The sequence below is a fragment of the Pipistrellus hanaki genome, assembly GCF_964339955.1.
Source record: "Pipistrellus hanaki genome assembly, chromosome: 5".
Taxonomy (NCBI): Eukaryota; Metazoa; Chordata; class Mammalia; order Chiroptera; family Vespertilionidae; genus Pipistrellus; species Pipistrellus hanaki.
Genome location: NC_140507.1, coordinates 68,611,011 through 68,629,451, shown reverse-complemented (window position 1 = coordinate 68,629,451; position 18,441 = coordinate 68,611,011). Strand labels below are relative to the sequence as shown.

The following is an 18,441-nucleotide window of genomic DNA, read 5'->3' as shown; positions in this document are numbered from 1 at the left end:
AGATTTTATCATTTTCTTATTAGGTTTATTCCTAGCTGTCTTAAAGTTTTTGTTAAGATTATAAATTAAATGGTTTTCATTATTTTTCTTACCTCTTTATTGATATATATACAGAATTTTTTTATTTTTCTATATTAATCTTGTCCAACTTAAGTTACTGAACCCTTTGATTATTTCTGCTTGTTTTTTTTTGTTTTTTCTAGTTGATTCTCTTGGATTTTCTGGATAGTCTTGTTGTCTCATTGTTCCCCGTACTTACACTGTGTTTTTAAGTTTTGCTTCTGACAGGGTATCTCATTGATTGGACCTGGTCTTTCGGAGTGATTGCTCTATTCTTCTTATCTCCATAGAACAGAACTAGGACAGATAGGCAGAAAGCTAGAGCTATTTGAACATGGAAGAAAAGCTGATGTGACAGTATTAATGTCAGATAAAATACAATGTAAAGTGAAGAGTATTCATAAAGCAAAATAAGCAGCTAGACCATTATTGAATTTACCTAACACCTCACATAGGCTTGAAAATAAAAACTTGACAAGATTGGAAGGAAAACTGATGAGTTCACAGTTATGTGAGAGATTTTAGTATACCTATATTAAAATGGGTAGGTAAACAGAAAATTGGTCAAGAATATAGGGAAAATTTAAACAACACAACTGATGAAGTTGATCTAATACATATAGAAAATTGTGTGCCCAGCAAATAGAGAATATGTGTTATTTTTTTACCACACAAGGAATACTTAGAAAACTGTATTCTAAATCATAAAAGAAGTCTCCAAAATTTAAGGTAACCAGAATCTATAGACCAGATTCTCTTACCATAATAATTAAACTTGAAACCGGCAATAAAAATAAATTTTTGAAAATCTAATCTGACTAGAAAATCCACTTACAAGTAACTCATAGGTTAAAGAGGAAGCTTGAAAAGAACAGAATTAAGAATGAAGTAGGTAGATGGAAGAGCATATTAAAGATGATAATTTTTTTATATTGTGACTAGAGGCCTGGTGCACAAAATTCATGCACAGGGGTGGGGGGGTGTCCCTCAGCCCAGCATGTGCCCTCTCCAATCTGCTCACCTGCCTGCCTTTCTGATTGTCCCTAACCGCTTCTGCCTGCCAGCCTTATCACCGCTTAACCACTCCCATGCCAGCCTGATTGATGTCTAACTGCTCCCTTGACAGCCTGTTTGCCCCCAACTTCCCTCCTCTGATGGCCTGGTCACCCCTAACTGCCCTCCCCTGCAGGGTTGATCGCTTCCAACTGCCCTCACTTGCAGGCCTGGTCCCTCCCAACTGCCCTCCCCTGCTGGCCATCTTGTGTCCACATGGGGCAGGACCTTTGACCACATAAGGGCAGCTATCATGATCTTATGTGTTGAAATAATGGTCAATCTTCATATTACTCTTTTATTAGATAGGATAGAGGCCTGGTGCATGGGTGGAAGCCAGCTGGTTTGCCCTGAAAGGTGTCCTGGATCAGGTTGGGGGTTCCCTTGCGACGTGGGGCAGCCTGGGCAAAGGGCCTATGGTGGTTGGCTAGTGGGCGTGGCTTGTGGGTGTAGCAGAGTGATGATTAATTTGCATATTTCTCTTTTATTAGGTAGTATGGCCAATGATAACACTAGTAAAATTGGCCAGTATGGTTATTACTTGAGCCTCTATTCCTATTTAGGGTTTATTTGGGCATTAATACTATTTTTCTATAGAAGACAGCCAATGTGAGCTAATAAGAAAAATATAGGACTCAAAATATATATTATAAGTTTATTGTCAAATTTTTGCGAGTGTATCTTTCCATATAACCAGAAAATTAAGTATAGTACTATATAAGTGAAAACATCAAAATGTAGAATTATTTTACTGTTGTTTATTTTAAATACTTAATAATGGCCTTTAATAAATAATTACTTTATTTAAGATATTTTTCTTTCCCTTCTTGTAGGTCACTCAAATGAGTCGTCCAGACCTGATTCTCTTTCTGATGAAATACCTGATGGCTCTCATAGTTGGTATTCCCTCCATATTTTGGGTTGGAAGCAAAAAGACATGCTTTGAATGGGCCAGTTTTTTTCATGGTCGTAGGAAAAAAGAGTAAGTTGAAGTAAAGTATCACAATGTTCACAGACTTCACATTCACGTAAATTTTTTTGTATTGCTTACATTAAAATAATTTGGACTGTAACTTCAGCTGCCATCAGTTAAGACTGGCATAGTAGCATGTCTTAATTAAAAACTAAAAACTTGGTGTGGCTCAGTTGTTTGAGCATTGTCCTGTGCACCAAAAAGTCGCTGGTTAAATTCCCGGTCAGGGGTTGGATTTCCGATCAAGACACATGCCCAGGTATGGGCTCTTTCCCCAGTTGGAGGTGCAGGGTCGGGGGAAGGGGGCATGCAGGAGACAGCCAATTGATGTTTCTCTCTCAAATAAAAAAAAAACATTTTAAAAATAATATAAAAATCTAAAAATATGGCCCCGGCTGGGTAGCTCAGTTGAGTAAGGTGTCATCCCAGTACACCAAGGTTGCATGTTCAATCCAGTCAGGATACATACAAGAATCAATCAATGAATGCATAAATAAGAACAATAAATTTATGTTTCTCTTTCCCCCTCCCTCCTTCTCTCTCAAATCAAATTTCTAAAAAAGTTAAAAACTTCTCTTCCTTACTAAGATATCAGGGAAGGTCAATCTTTATTTTTAAAAATCCAAATTATAATTTTTCTTAAAATTAAAAACAAATTAATGCTTTTATATACATTCTTATTTTATGTTCTTTATATCCTGTGAGGGTTATTATAATCTTGGTGTTACAGATGAGAAAACAGACACAGAGAGGTTAAGTGCCTTGGCCTAAGTCACACAGGTATTAGATTAGGCTTCCATTTCAAATTGTTCGTCCAAGTAAACCATAAATGATTTAAAGAGATAGCATGCTATTCCATTCTGATATAGTACACATTAAAGCCAATATAGAAAAAAACATACCATTAGATAACATAAAATATGTTTAAGAAAGTATTTTAATTCATTTCATAGTTGACCACACTACATATTAGAATATCATAATGGTAAGACTTGCCGAAGCAATCTTTTGAGGGCATATTTAAAGAATCTTTAATTTTTTTTGAACCTTTAGTTCATTAAATAAAACAAGGTTCTTCAATATTCACAAAAGAACCAATTATTTTAAATTTTTTACTCAGAATTTTAAAAATGAATATATCTGAATTCTAAATTAGTATAACTTATGGATAGGGTCCATGGAAAGTGGGTTTCAGGAGATACTCTTAAGATTGTATTTAAAATGTTGTGCCTTGTATGGGCTAATGTACTTTCACTATGCAACTTAAAGTGCCTCAATAATAAAAATCTGTATTTTATAAACTATTAGTAATTAATAGTTTATCTTAAACAGTTTAAATTAAAATAAAATAATCACATTTAAAATATATATTTTTCTTATTCTGAGACTGCTATTAGTGATATCAGATAATGTATTTCTCCTTTAAATACAGTTTCATAGGACAAAGAGAGAAAGATGCATTCAACAACAACTACAAAAATATATTTTCTAGGAATTAATTCATTCTTTAAGAAGTCTTTATTAAATGCTTACTATGTGCCATGAACTATTTTGGGATATCAGGGATTCAACAGGAAACAAAACAGGACAAGTGCCTGCTTTCATGGAGTCTTTTTTGTAGGATTTACTGTGATTTATCTGAGTATTTGTTGAACATTTTAAACGTATTTTAATCACAGTACAACATAAAGCTGAGGAAGGGGCTTGAGTTAAACATTCCTGGTCACTTCTGGATCATCCTATATAATAAAAGTGTAATATACAAATTGTCCCCTCCACTGGAGTTTGACAAGGGAATGGGGCCAGCCCACCAACCCATCTGGGGCCTCTCTGCCTGGCCAACCCCGTCCCTGATTGGCCCCATACACCCCATTCAGGGGCGGGGCCGGCCAGCCAACCTCCCCTGTCCCATCCCCCCGGCTGGCCCAGCCCAGTTGGCCTTTATTGGGGCAAGCCAGCCGGACCCCACCCATGCACAAATTCGTGCACTGGGGCTCTAGTAGACAAATAATTCTCTATGGGGTTGTATTGGAAATTCCACATAGAGCTACACCCAACCTGCCCTTATGATAAGGTGATCAGACGTCCCTCTTTTGGCAGGAAAGTCCCAATTTTTAACAATTTGTCCCGCATCCCATGGCGTTTTTAAAAAATCCCGATTTTTGGAAAGACTTTTTTAAAACGCAAGGGTGATGGGACAAATTGTTAAAAATTGGGACGTCCGGTCTCCTTACCTTATGAGGAATTATTCTATAATAGTTATTGGGAGATCCTGGTTGGGCCAGAGTCTTTTTCAAACTGACAAAAGTACCCAAGGATCCTTTTACTTGGTTTTCTGCAATCATGGATACCTCCTCAACAAAGTCATTGTGATCCTACAAGCTAGGACAGTACTATTTTTGACTTACTGTCTCTTCTATTTAGTTTTTGACACTCTGTTTTCAGGATTAAGTAAACATTGTTTTATCATTACTTTATGATTGGTTTCTAAGCCGCTTAAACTTGTTTGATCTCTGACTACTGGTTTTGTTGTGGAAAGTCCACTGATCCTTTCAAACCTCAGTTTTTCATCTATAAAATGGGGACCACAATGTTTATTTTTAATAGATTCTAATATCCTCTTAGAAATATTCTCTCAGGACATTCGTCTCCATAACAAAAACATTATTAAGAAGGATAGTCCTCGCCCAGTTGGCATGATTCAGTGGTTGAGCATCAACCTATGAACCAGGAGGTCACAGTTCAATTCCCAGTCAGGTCACATCCCCAAAGTGTGCAGGAGGCAGCCAGTCAATGTTTCTCTCTCATCATTGATGTTTCTGTCTTTATCTCCTTCTCCCTTCCTCTATGAAATCAATAAAAATACATTGAGGGTGAAAAAAGCATAGTCCTGGCCATTGTGGTTCAGTTGGTTGGGCGTTGTCCCCACAGTGCACCAAAAGGTTGCTGCAGGTTTGATTCCTGGACAAGGTACATGCCCTGGTTTCATGCCTCGATCCCTGGGGCAGGGGCACATAGGAGGAAGCTTTTGATGTTTTGCTCTCACATTGATTTTCTCTCTGTCATCCTTTCTCTCTAAAATGTAGAGGGCCACCTTTAAATTGTCAGCTGAGCCCGAGGCAGTGTCCCAGTTGCACCCCCCTCCCTCCCGCAAGAGGGCTGGGGGTGTTGTTTAGTTTCTGACTACCTTTGTCCAGGTGTCGGCAGGGGCGGGTCTAGATATGTAAATCTAGTAATGCTAGGGCCTAGTTAAGAATGCAAATAAGCTCCTTTGACCCTATAAAATAAACCTGCTGTGTGTGGCTCATGGCTTGGGGCTTGCTGCCTCTCTATCAGAGAGGATGGCGCCCACCTATCGCCCAGCTTGATGAATCTGTTTCTACCTCTTAGTCTCTATCTTTAGTTTCTTAATCCCCAGCTCCTCCACTCAGGAACCTGACTGTCCTTTTCCGTAATGGAGATGGACACGGAAAACAAAGAAACAGTCAACGCACTAAAAATCAATTTTAAATAAAATTTTTTTTAAAGGCTCAAAGAAGGATGTATTTAAAATACTTGGCACAATGCAGGTACTTAACAAATGCCAGTTTTCCTTCAGCCCTTCTATCCAAGTTCTATTGTAAAAACAACAACAATGCTTTTGTAATTTGAAAAGAGAATATATGCACTTTCTCACTGTATGATCCAATCTTTATGTATTTGAGGTGGTTGTTTTTTAAATGAAATTTTAACTTGAATCCTGACTCTCAAGTTACCGATTTACATAAACTGAGACACAGATCTTTGCAACAATTTAATTGGCTCTTTTATTAATTTAAATACTGCTTTGTTCATCATCATAAACATTTGCTTTTAACACTTTCGTAACAGTTAAAAACTTTTGCTCTTGACAATAATTTATCTCCTTAATTTTTTTCTTTAAGTCTTTAATATATCTGAGACTTAATTATATATTTGTATATATTAAACATTTTTTTAAACAATTTCTAGTTTGGGAATGACTATTTTCCAGTCAAAATTTACTTAATTTTTCATGTTTTTGTTCTAATTATGACCACTTACGTTTATTCCAGCATTAGACAACTGCTTCTATCAGAAAATTAAGTTGTAGCCTTAAAACAACTGATCTTACAAGTTAAAAAATGTATCTGAGGCCTCCATTACTTCCATAATAAATGCAATAAAACAATTGCTCTATTTTATAGTAATATCTTTGTAATATTTCAGTGCCCTTGCAAATCATAAAATTCTTTAGCTGAAAGAGACTTTTTAGAAATGATTAATATAACTTCATTTTATAGATGAGGAAAAGGAAAGGAGATAGTGACTTGCCTAAGATCACATATTTGTTGATAGAGTTGAAACTAAAATTATTATTTTTTTTATCCTAGCACAGACCTCTTTCTATCACTTTTGTGAACAGATTTACACATAAAAAATTTAAAATATATTTTTATTGATTTCAGAGAAGGAGAGAGAGACAGAAACATCAGTTATGAGAGAGAACCATTGATTGGTTGCCTCCTACACACCTCACACTGGGGCTCCAGCCCACAACCCAGGCATGTGCCTTGACCTGGAATTGAACTGTGACCTCCTGTCTCATAGGTCGTTGCTCAACCACTGAGCCATGCCAGTTGGGCTGATTCACAAGAATTTTTATTATACTCTTTCCTCTGTTAACAATGTTATATCTGTTCTAAAGACATTATGTGGAGAGCAATTAATTTAAAGAATAATGTCAGTGCGTCACAAAAGTATTATTTGTTAGTCTATAGGAATGTTAATCTTTATCTTAAACTTAGTATTTTGTTGTCTAGGATAGTGAATGAGAGCCGACAAGTACTCCAAGAACCTGATTTTGCTCAGTCCCTTCTGAGGGATCCAAATACTCCTATTATAAGGAAATCAAGAGGAACTTCCACTCAAGGAACATCCACACATGCTTCTTCAACTCAGCTGGCTATGGTGGATGATCAGAGAAGCAAAGCAGGGAGTGTCCACAGCAAAGTGAGCAGCTATCACGGCAGCCTCCACAGATCTCGTGATGGCAGGTGAGTTTATTGCTAGCTTAGTTTATTTCATGTGCTGAATTAGAGTTACACAGCTTAAGGAAGAGTAGCCAATTCTGAAATAGAGGTTGAACATTGTTAATTTTTTTTAACTTTGCTAGGAACAGTTGTCCCTGATTATGGTCCAATATAAAGCCAGTCAGAGGAGTTTAAAGCTTAGACTTGCTGCAGTAAAAAATATGGAGTCATCAAAGGGTATTGAGTAGGGAGAAGGAAGGATGAAAATGGTTATGTTAGTAAGATTAATTTAGCAAACAGTTGTGGAATACCTACTATATCAGCTACTGTTCTGGGAATACAAAGATGATATAGGCATAATCTATATTTTTAATAAGCTCACAGTTTTTAAGAATAATAGTATAGTCACTATTAGTGTTGTTGTTTACACATGGGATCTGGAAAGATAAGCTTCAGTTTTCTCATCTGTAAAATGGAAATAGTAATAATATCCTTTAGGACTATTGTAAAAAAAAATTAATGAGATAATATATCCAATTGCTTAGAACAGTGCCTGTCTTAGTAAGTGCCTGATGTTAACTTCTGTTATTATTTTAAGTGAACAATTAAAGTAAAATATAAGTATGATGGTACAGTTGGCCCTTCGTAGCTATGGGTTTTGCATTCAGGAATTCAAATGGGCATGGAAAATACTGGGGGGGAAGTGTTATATTGTTGCTGACCTGTACAATGTAGTTTGACTTATAGTGGTTGTGTCTGTCTTAAAAATGTTCAGACTTTTTCTTCTTGTCATTATTTCCTAAACATTGTGTTAGATATTATAAGTAATCTAGAGATAACTTAAAGCAGTGGTCACTAACTTTTCAGACCTAACAGAGATGGTCTGCAGACCACCTTTTGGCGACCCCTGATTTAAAGTATATAGGGGTGATTTAATATATATAGGGGTGTGTGTATAGGCTATATGCAAATATACCATATATATTGTGTGTGTGTGTGTATGTGTGTGTGTGTGTGTGTATATATATATACACATATATACATATATATATATATACATATAAAAGCCTAAGCAACAGGCCAACTGGCTGACTGGCTGGTAGCTATGATGTGCACTGACCACCAGGGGGCAGATGCTCAATGCAGGAGTGGAAACCACAGGTATGGAAACATGGAACAGACTGATGAATCTCAGAGGAAAGGGGGGAGGGGGAAGGGTAGAAAGAGATTGACCAAAGATCAGATATGCATACTAGAGGTCTGGTGCACAGATTCGTATACCGATGGGGTCCCTCGGCCAGGCCTAGGCCCCTTGCAATCTGGGACCCCTCAGGGGATATTGGAGGCCCTGTGCACTGGCACCAGTGGGGTCCCTTGGCCTGGCCTGCAACTTCTCACACTCCAGGACCCCTGGATGTTGGGCTGTCAGTTTTGGCCTGATCCCCGCAGGCCAGGCCGAGGGACCCCACCAGTGCACGAATCCGTGCACCCGGCCTCTAGTTTTATATAAAAACAATTATCCATGGATTTCAGTTTCTGCAGGGGTCCTAGAACTAATCCTGGGTGGATACCTAGGGAAGACTGTATAGTCCTGAGGTTTTTTTCTATAAAGAGCCACATAGTAACTATTTTAGGCTTTGTGGGTTATCCGATCTCTGTTGTAACTATTCATTTGTGCTATTATAGCATGAATAATATGAGGTCAAGATGGGAATGACTATATTCCAGTCAAAAATAAGAAGGGCACAGGATCAGAGAAGCTTCACAGAGAGAATGAGAGAAGGGGATGTATTTTCTTGTTAAATTTGCCAATGATTAGACACTTCTAAGGAGCTTTGCAATAATTCAGTTAAGAGATGATGAAGATTAACAGGAAAGTAGTGGCAATGGAAAGAGAGGAAGAACTGATCTGAAAAATATTTAGAAAGAAGAAATTAAAAAAATAGGAATTGATGATGGATTAATAACAACTAGAGAGAACTATATCAAATGTTTGTGTTTTATTGTTTTTTGTTTTTGTTTTTAACAATTTCTAGTTTGGGAAACTGAAAGAATGAAAATTCTTATGCCTAAAATGGAAAGAATTCTATGTTAACTTTAAAACATGTGTTTTTATAACTGTCCAATATCTTTTCAATCTCATCCTAACCTTTCTCTCAGTCTTCTCTGTCCTAGTGTAGGATATAATTTCCATACTTTTTAGATTGAGACTTCTCAGAAGATCTTTTGCCTTCTAATGGGACAGCTACTCTGTTTTTAAAAAGCAGCAGTCTTTTTTTGACTATGATATGTTTTCTATCTTTTACCTATTTTTTTCCTTGTATATAATAAAATTATAGCCTTGACTGGTTTGGCTCAGAGGATAGAGCGTAAGCCTGTGGATGAAGGGTCCCAGGTTCGATTCAGGTCAAGGGCATGTACCTTGGTTTTGGGCACATCCCCCGTAGGGGGAGTGCAGGAGGCAGCTGATTGATGTTTCTCTGTCCTTGATGTTTCTAACTATCCCTATCCCTTCCTATTTGGAAAAAAAAAATCAATAAAATATATTTTAAAAAATTATATACAAGGTGCTTTAGGATCCCAGAGAAGAAAACCATCAAATTATCATAGGAAGTCAGAGGAAATTTCACAAACAACATTGCACTGCTACTTTGAAGGGGAAGCACTTGGAAATTAAAGACAGGGAAAGAATATATATGCAGAGGTAAGGAGAACAGCAGGGGTTAGGTACTGGAGTATGGCTACCGCACAGTATGCATGTGTGGGCAACTGTGGTGATAAAATCATCTTTGTATTTGAGAATGATCACTTTGGCAACACCTAGGTGAGAAGATTTTAAGTAAGCTCAGTTGGGAAGTTTCTACAGTAAGTATTTAGGGGTCCTATCTTAAGACATTCATAAGGAGGGAGGGAATTAGAATACATTTTGTCAACATCATCCTCCATGAAATAACTGTCAGCATTATATGACATTTGATATTATTAGCCTCCTCCTTTTCAATAAGAATTGGACAGTTATTTTTAGTACAGTGCTTATGCATATGCATGTGGTATTTTGTATATAGAGATATATAGAAGAAAGTTAAAGTATAATTTCTGCATTCTAGGAGCATATGACCTTTTAGGGAAGATAAGATATATGCATAAGAACCAATTAAGTAATAGTGCAAGCCAGCATATAATTAAAACAGTGAATGCTATAGATGATTGATGTTGTGGAACTTTAGAAAAGGGAAAGATCAGATTGGCCCATGAAAGTATCTTAGAGAAGATAAATAGAGTGAATGAATGGTAACAAAAGATAAGTTCATACTGAATAGAGAATTTCTGAAGGTAATTAATCATAGGGAATTTCAGCCTCTGTAATCTGAGTGTAACTGGAGCTTCGATAAGGAAGCTTATAATCATTAGTATAAGGAATTGGTAATTAAAATTCTGAGAAGCTGTTAAGTCATAATTTAAAAAAGAATAGATCAAGAACAACACCTTACAGTAATAATAATAGAATAGCCAGCATATGATTCAGAGAAAATGCTTATACTGTACACATATGAGGGAATCAATAAAAATATAGTGTCATGGAATCACCATGGCAGTTAATTACTTTTTAATAATTCTTTTGGTATGACGTATTTTCAATACAGTTGTCTTTCCTCAGCTGTACATGCATACACACACAAGTATATTGAGTAACAAATGATTTTAGAAATACTGTATTTCCCAGAAATTCGGGACCCAGAACTATAATGGTGGCCTACTAATGTGGTTCTATAATGTGGTGCAAGAACACTTACATTGTGAGCCTCTCTGCCATACCCTGCACCTCAGACCACATTAAACCTAAAACTCTAAACAGGGATTATCATAATTCCAAAAGCCATTTCATGGAAATTTCTCTTTGCATCATTCAGGATTTTTTTAAATATATTTTTTTACTGATTTCAGAGAGGAAAGGAGAGGGAAAGATAAATAGAAACATCAGTACGAGAATCATTGATCGGCTGCCTCCTGCATGCTCCCTGTTGGGGATCAAGCCCACAACCCAGGCATATGCCCTTGACTGGAATCGAACTAGGGACCCTTCAGTCTGCAGGCCAATAGTCTTATCCACTGAGCCAAACTGGCTAGGGCAGTGGTCCACAAACTGTGGCTCACGAGTCGCCTTTGCCCCTCTGTTGACTAATGAGTTTGCTGACCACTGGGATAGGGGCTTAATCACAGCCTATAATTATTGGATTCGAGAGTCTAGGGCCATCAGTCAGCATTTAAGTTTACTGTTAACATTATCTTTTGGTCATCCTTTTCTCATCATCTTATTGATTTCTTGGTTATGAAATAACACACACATAAACACACACACACACACACACTTCACATTACTCACTCTAATCCAGACTCCTTGATAGATAATTGATCTCAGTGCTATGCAAAATAAATACACTTGAGACACATACCTTACACATGTAAATCAACTTCAAAGAATAAGTAATAGGTGATTAGATGGGTAATTTTACCCATGAAAAGATGGGTAAAAAAGAAAGTGGATGAGTAGGTAGATAAAAAAAAAAATTTCCATTTGGTTCATTTGCCATATTTATTTGAATTGAGTGAGTAGGATGGTAAAAAGTGGCGACTACAAGGGATAGTTAGGGAATGCATAATGAGATACTAGTGAAATTACAACTAATTGAATTATTCATTGTATAGAGAATCAAAGAGAGCAAATCATCTTCATTTTTTTTTTTTCATTTTGACTTTGGACTACACCATATTATCTTTTCAGCAAATTAAACATACTAATTGTTTTTGCCTAAGCTTATATTAAGATTAATGTACATTTTCATATTGTATGTTAGATGGTCACAGTGGTTTAAATAATTATCAAAATATACAATTGAGATTAAAAACTATAATTAAATTTATTTTTCTGTGTAGTTGATTCCTAATTATCCATGAATGGGTTGTTTATATTATAGAATTTTGTGAATAGCCATATATCTCACCTCAATATAGTAATTTTTCCTATGAAACATATATTCTTTGATTCATATAACTAAAATACTTAGGTTTCATTTAAGAAAATATCCAATTCACATTTTTAAGTAGTGATTTGGTATTTTTTTAATTACTCTGATATCATTTCTGGAACTGAAGCAGATTTGTTTTAATTTGATTTATTTCCCATATTTATTTTAAATAATACTTATGAAGTTATGAGAGGTGAAAGAGCTTCAAATTAGCTGGCAGATCAAATTTGGAAAAATCTTTCACTCAGTTAAGGCAATAATTGTTTTTGCAAAATAATAGAATAACAAGCTCATTCTGAAATATTTTCAATTAACAAATTATTTTATCAAAACATGCAAGTAAAATTTAAAACTGGAAACAAAAGATATACTTTCTTTTATAATTTAAAAGGACTTTTCAATTTTCAAAATCTGTGATCTAATGAAAACTATTTAATAAGCATGCTGTCAAACTAGATCTCCTCAGAAGTTCATGAATCAGTCTTTAAAATCTTTACATTTTAGCCTAGACACTGTGGTTCAGTGTTTCAGCATCAACCCATGAATCAGGTCTCTATTGGATTCCTGGTCAGGGCACATGTCTGGGTTGTGGGCTTGATACTCAGTGGCGGTATACAAGAAGCAGCCAACTGATGATCCTCGCAGCATTGATGTTTATCTCTCTTTTCCTCGTTCTAAAATCAGTAAACTCATAGTTTTAAAAAGTTTTTAATTTTATAAATTATTCATATTGAGTCATGAAATTTGTTATAATTATGAAGGAATGATAAATGAATGCTTTGACACCCAATAGGTCTTCAGCTGCATATGATTATTTTGATGACTATTTAAAAAAGAAATGACCTGCTATATTCTTTTTTATTTTTAGAAACATTACTTAAAATTTAATATGTTAAAGTTATAAATTATATTCAGTTAAGTTTTCTTTGAGATTTGTTATCCTAAATTAAATACTTTTTACAAAAAGGTGTACATCTGAGTATGAGTATTCTTATCTCTGATGGGGGCTCAGTGAGTCAGGATTGGAACAAAAGAAAATTTAACAGCTCCCCATTGCTGCTTTCAAGATAAGTACAATGATGGAGGAGAAGACTGTCCACAATAAGCAGTTAGCCCAGTTAGCATATTCAAAAGTTCTTTGTTCAGGATACTGAGGGAATTTGCTTTAGCAGGAATGTAAGTCATAGTGTATTAGGATGTTGTTATATATACTTAAGTAGATGTATCTTCTATAAAATAGCATAGTATGCTCACAGCTCTGAGGAAAAATAGTTAACACCATTTACAGTAGTTAATTTAATTGTTAACTGGGCTATCTGGAAAGAAGCTATCAGCACATACTGTCATTGTTGCTTGCCAGTTCATCTTTTTTTCTTTTTCTTTTTGGTTACACTAATTTCTCCTCTAATTTCATATGCTCCCTCTTCCTAGTCTTTTAGTAAATTTGAGTTGCTATACTTCTTATTATAGCCAATTTTTTAAAAATAATTTTATCGATTTTTTACAGAGAGGAAGGAAGAGGGATAGAGAGCTAGAAACATCAATGAGAGAGAAACATTAATCAGCTGCCTCTTGCACACCCCCCATTGGTGATGTGCCCGCAACCAAGGTACATGCCCCTGACCGGAATCGAAACTGGGACCTTTCAGTTCGTAGGCTGACGCTCTTTGAGTCAAACCGGTTTCGGCTATAGCCAATTTTCTACACTTCTGATTTATCAAAGTTTTGGTCAGTGTCATCTTTCTTCCATTATTTTCCCTCCTCTTTCTGAACTCACCCCGTAACCGATAACTTATTTGAATGGGGAAAATTAACCTTAACTTCTGTCCTTTTGCAAAGAATAGGACCTTGATTCTGAATCTAATGAGTATATTTTCTTTCTTTCTTTTTTTTTTTTTTGTTAGCCATATGAATAATTCTAGTGTTAATGAAATTGCTGTAAATCATCAAAGGTGGTTGTTACTTTTCACTTATTGGTTTCCTAATTATTTCATTTAGTGCAGCATTTTCATGCAAAATTTAGTGTTATTTTTCTAGTGTGTTCTATTACTCGCTTCAAAATAAACTCTTCTGTACTAGGTATACTCCCTGCAGTTACAGAGGAATGGAAGAGAGACTACCTCATGGCAGCATGTCACGACTAACGGATCACTCCAGGCACAGCAGTTCTCATCGTCTCAATGAACAGTCACGACATAGCAGCATCCGGGATCTCAGTAATAATCCTATGACTCACATCACACATGGCACCAGCATGAACCGTGTTATTGAAGAAGATGGAACCAGTGCTTAATTTATCCTGTCTAAGGTGGAAATTTTGTGGCGTTTACAAAGCAGATTTTATTCTTTGCCTTTAGCATGACTGACTGCTGTAACTCACTGTTATCATGCGTTCAGTCAGGTGCAGATTGTGTCCATTGGAAAAGTAAATTTTTGTTTTTTATATTGCATCAAACTTGGAATATCAAGGCGTCTTAAAATTATATTGTCACATAAATAATTCTTATTTCTAGGAAATGAAGAGAGAATTATTTGTCTGGTAAGCATTTTTATAAACCCACTATTTTGTATTTAGAAAAAGTCCTAAATGTGTGGTGACTGCTTTGTAGTGAACTTTCATATATAATATCAACTAGTTGTGAGATAACATTCTGGTCATTCTGTTAATAAAACAAAATTTCAGAATTAAAGAATTTTCTATGCAAGGTTTATTTCTCAGATGAATGGTAGGATTTTGTAGTTTTATTTACATGAGTGAAAAAGAACTGTAGTTTTAAACTGTAAGAGAATTTGATAAATCAGCAAGGGTATTTTAACTAATAGAATAAAAGATCAGCAGAAGAATCTGATTAGAGTATTGAAGGCTTTTTCAAAATTCTACCAAAATAAATTTCATCCAGAGAGATACAGGATTAGGAGTATCACTGGCCATTTTTTCCCTATAAGTGAATTGTTTTCATTACTTTTGTAAATATTCCTTTTACTTGCAGTGTTTTTATAACTTCTCCATATGCATGATGGAAAAAATAATTTGTAGCCATCTTTTCCCATGTAGTAATATTTGTAGAGAACTTTATGTTCAAATCTGTTCCATGGAGGCATGTAATAAGATAAGCATCACACATTATAAGGGTTTTTTGTGGCAACCACAATTACAAAATGGCAAAAATGTTTTCTCTGTATTCATTGTTGTATTTTTCTGCAGTGAGATGTGATCTTGCCAAAGCCACCAGATCTTGGCATCCAGCCCCTCCTATCAATGAGTTGATTGTCTGTATTTGCATTGCCCAGTAGCAAATAGGCTACAGCTTTTGCTCCCTCCCTTGTATTCAGATTTGGATAAGTCTTGTTTACAGCTGAAATATATATAACCTAGGTCCAAAGTGGTTATTTATATGGGGTATCTGAAAAATCACTGTAACTGAATGAAGCATGATTAGTCTTGCTGTGAAGTACCTTGTAATCTTAAAAATATCAACTCAAAATTTTTTGACATTTTGTCTTGTAACGTTTAATTTACAATAAAAACTTGGTAACTATATTAGGCATGAAATTGATCAAAAGGGAAAGAAATTTTTTGGAAAATGCTAGGTGTAATGTGTAGAAAAACATTTTAAACAAGAATGTCCTCAACCCTGACTAGAGATAAGAATCATTTGGAGAACCTCTGATGCCCAAGCCTTCCTCTCATTCAGATGAGAATTGATAGGTTTTTAAATAAGTTTTCCAGATGATTCTAATCTGTAGCCAGGCTGCAGGCTGTTTTAAATTGATTTGCCCCTGATGATGATCTGATGGTATCTCATTATATCACATGAAAATCTAGGTGGACTCAATATTTTACATCATTATCTAATACAAAATTGTTTTCCACTTTATTTGTCCATTATAAAATGTGGAATGCTGACTCCACTCCCAAAAATTCTCATTCTATAAGAATTTAAACTCTGTAGTTATAAAAATACCATTGGTGATTCTTATGCAGGTAATCCAAGAATGACACCTTAGAAAATATTCTAAACTCCAGAGAGGCCTGGCTTTGTCATTTGCTGGCTTTTGACCTTTAAAAAGTCAACTTCTCTGAGCTTTAGTTCCCTTGTTTGTAAATGAAGATAAAAGATAAATACCTACCTCACAAAGTTGTCAAATAGGGGATCAAATGAAAAATCATATGAAAACTCTTTGAAAACTAAAATATAAGGGATTAAGATTATAGAGGATTTAAGAGATTTATTTGAGGGCTACTATCATACATTGCTTGACATATGTTGGTTCATGTGTACTTTTACTTTTTTTAAAAAAACAAAAAGTAACAAAGAATTAGGTGTTGAAAAAGTATCTTTTATCAGATACAAAAGTCAGTTTTCTGGTAACAATTTATCATGTTTTTTTCAAAGTATATGTTAATATTTTTATTATTAATTCTTCACAAGATATATTTGAACATTTGGCCCAAAATGTAATTTTCCCCCCTTTGTCTTCATTGTCTTTCTCCTTGGAATTGGAGTAAGTGCTCAAGACAGTGTAAATTCCCTCATAATTGACATCTAGTAAACCTTTTCTTTTTTTTAATGTATTTTATTGATTTTTTACAGAGAGGAAGAGAGAGGGATAGAGTTAGAAACATTGATGAAAGAGAATCATCAATCAGCTGCCTCTTGCACACCCCCTACTGGGGATGCGCCCCCAACCAACATACATGCCCTTGAACTTATTTATAAATAAATGAACAATTCATGAAGCTTTTGTCTGAGATTCTCTCCTGAGAACAGCATGAGAGGGCCAACCCAAGCATTCAGAAACAAAAATAAGAAGTTAAAATAGAAGGTACCAGTTTGAGCTCAAAGATGTTGTCAGTCTTCGCCATCTGCATTATATTATGAATTGCCAAACTGTTAATTGGTTTTCTTGTACAAATGGCCAAGTATAGACAGTTGATTGAACCTTATGAAAATATTAATTCTTGCTTCTTGATTTTATGTGTTCATTTATATCTTCTCTATTAAACTGTTGATATATATGTAAATGCTATATTGACATTTCAGTTCAGAAAAATATTCTAAACTCCAAAGGGTCCTGGCTTCTATTTACATTAAAATACTTCCAGTATCTTAATTTTGCTCCACAAAATTTATTTAATATTGTTAACTCATTGTTTTGGATAACAATATTTAGTTTGGGCCATGTTATTTATCAAACTAGTGCTCCAAATTAATTTATTTTTCAAAGACAGTTGAAGAACTATATGTTGCAAACAGCATTTCAAGTTTCAACTAGTTTAAGCCAATTTGAGCAAGTCTGGACAGCTTTCTTACCATATGTTTAATTTGTGTTGTGATTGGCACATGATAATGTTTAGTGTTTTGTTCGTTCAGTTGACAGCTGAGAAAATAATAGTACTCTCTCAAATGTTAATATATAATCAAAAGGTTTTCAAAAAGTACTTTGATTTCACCAATATTTTGTTTAATTTATTCAGTAATTAACAGATCTAAGACAATATTAAGCTCAAAATAATAGCTTCAAAGAATAATTGATTAATAATTCAATAACTAGCAAAGGGCTTAGTACATAGTAAATTTTTTAATAAATAAATGAATAACATGTCATACAACTCACTTTTATTCTAACAGTGAGTCTCACTTCAAAAAAATTTGAATGATCTGAATTTAAACTAAGTGAAATTAACTCTACTTTACCAAAATAACATGTAGCAAGAAATAAGAAACAAGAAAATTATACCAAATGAAGCATATTTTCCCTATAGTAACTATCCATATTACTATTTAAACTAAAGAAATATATATATACAAACTTGTACCAACATTTTATATTCATTTTTAATGGTGAGAGCTATTCTTAGAAGTATTTAGGCTCTTTTTGGTTTTATGTGAAATTAGATTTTTGTGTATTAGTTGGGTGATAAATACTTAAGCAAACCTTCATTAGTAATAACTTTCTCTTTCTCTTTCTTCTGAAAGCAGATTTAGAAATCTAAGAATTTCTTCAAATTAGAAAATTTTTCCAACATTTTAAAAATCTCTTCAAATTAGAAAATTTTTTTCAACATTTTAACCTATCTCAGTTTCTTTGTGATAATAGTTGGAAATAACTGAAATTGTAACTACCTTGATTTAGGTTATAGCCCTATGAAATAAAATGAACTTAAATTTTTTTTTTTTTATAAAATAGAGGATCATTGGCTAAAACTTAGAAAACATTAATATACCAAAATTTCACTCTGGTGATATATAAACCGCTTTTGACATGCCAAAGGTACATTTATATATATTATCAT

At 34.7% G+C, this 18,441-nt stretch overlaps 1 protein-coding gene across 3 annotated transcripts in view; it reads left to right on the top strand.

Moving 5' to 3' along the window:
* FZD3 (frizzled class receptor 3) overlaps positions 1-15,636 on the top strand; it is an 81,487-nt gene extending 65,851 nt beyond the window's left edge. For 2 of the 3 annotated variants that reach the window (XM_084886392.1, XM_084886393.1), the window contains 3 exons: positions 1,947-2,095; positions 6,907-7,140; positions 14,223-15,636. In XM_084886392.1, the coding sequence (XP_084742518.1) occupies positions 1,947-2,095; positions 6,907-7,140; positions 14,223-14,436 (597 nt within the window). In that variant the 3' untranslated portion in view covers positions 14,437-15,636. The remainder of the gene's footprint in view (positions 1-1,946; positions 2,096-6,906; positions 7,141-14,222) is intronic. The other variant, XR_014795218.1, reaches the window with a different exon arrangement.
* Positions 15,637-18,441: the final 2,805 nt, after the last annotated feature.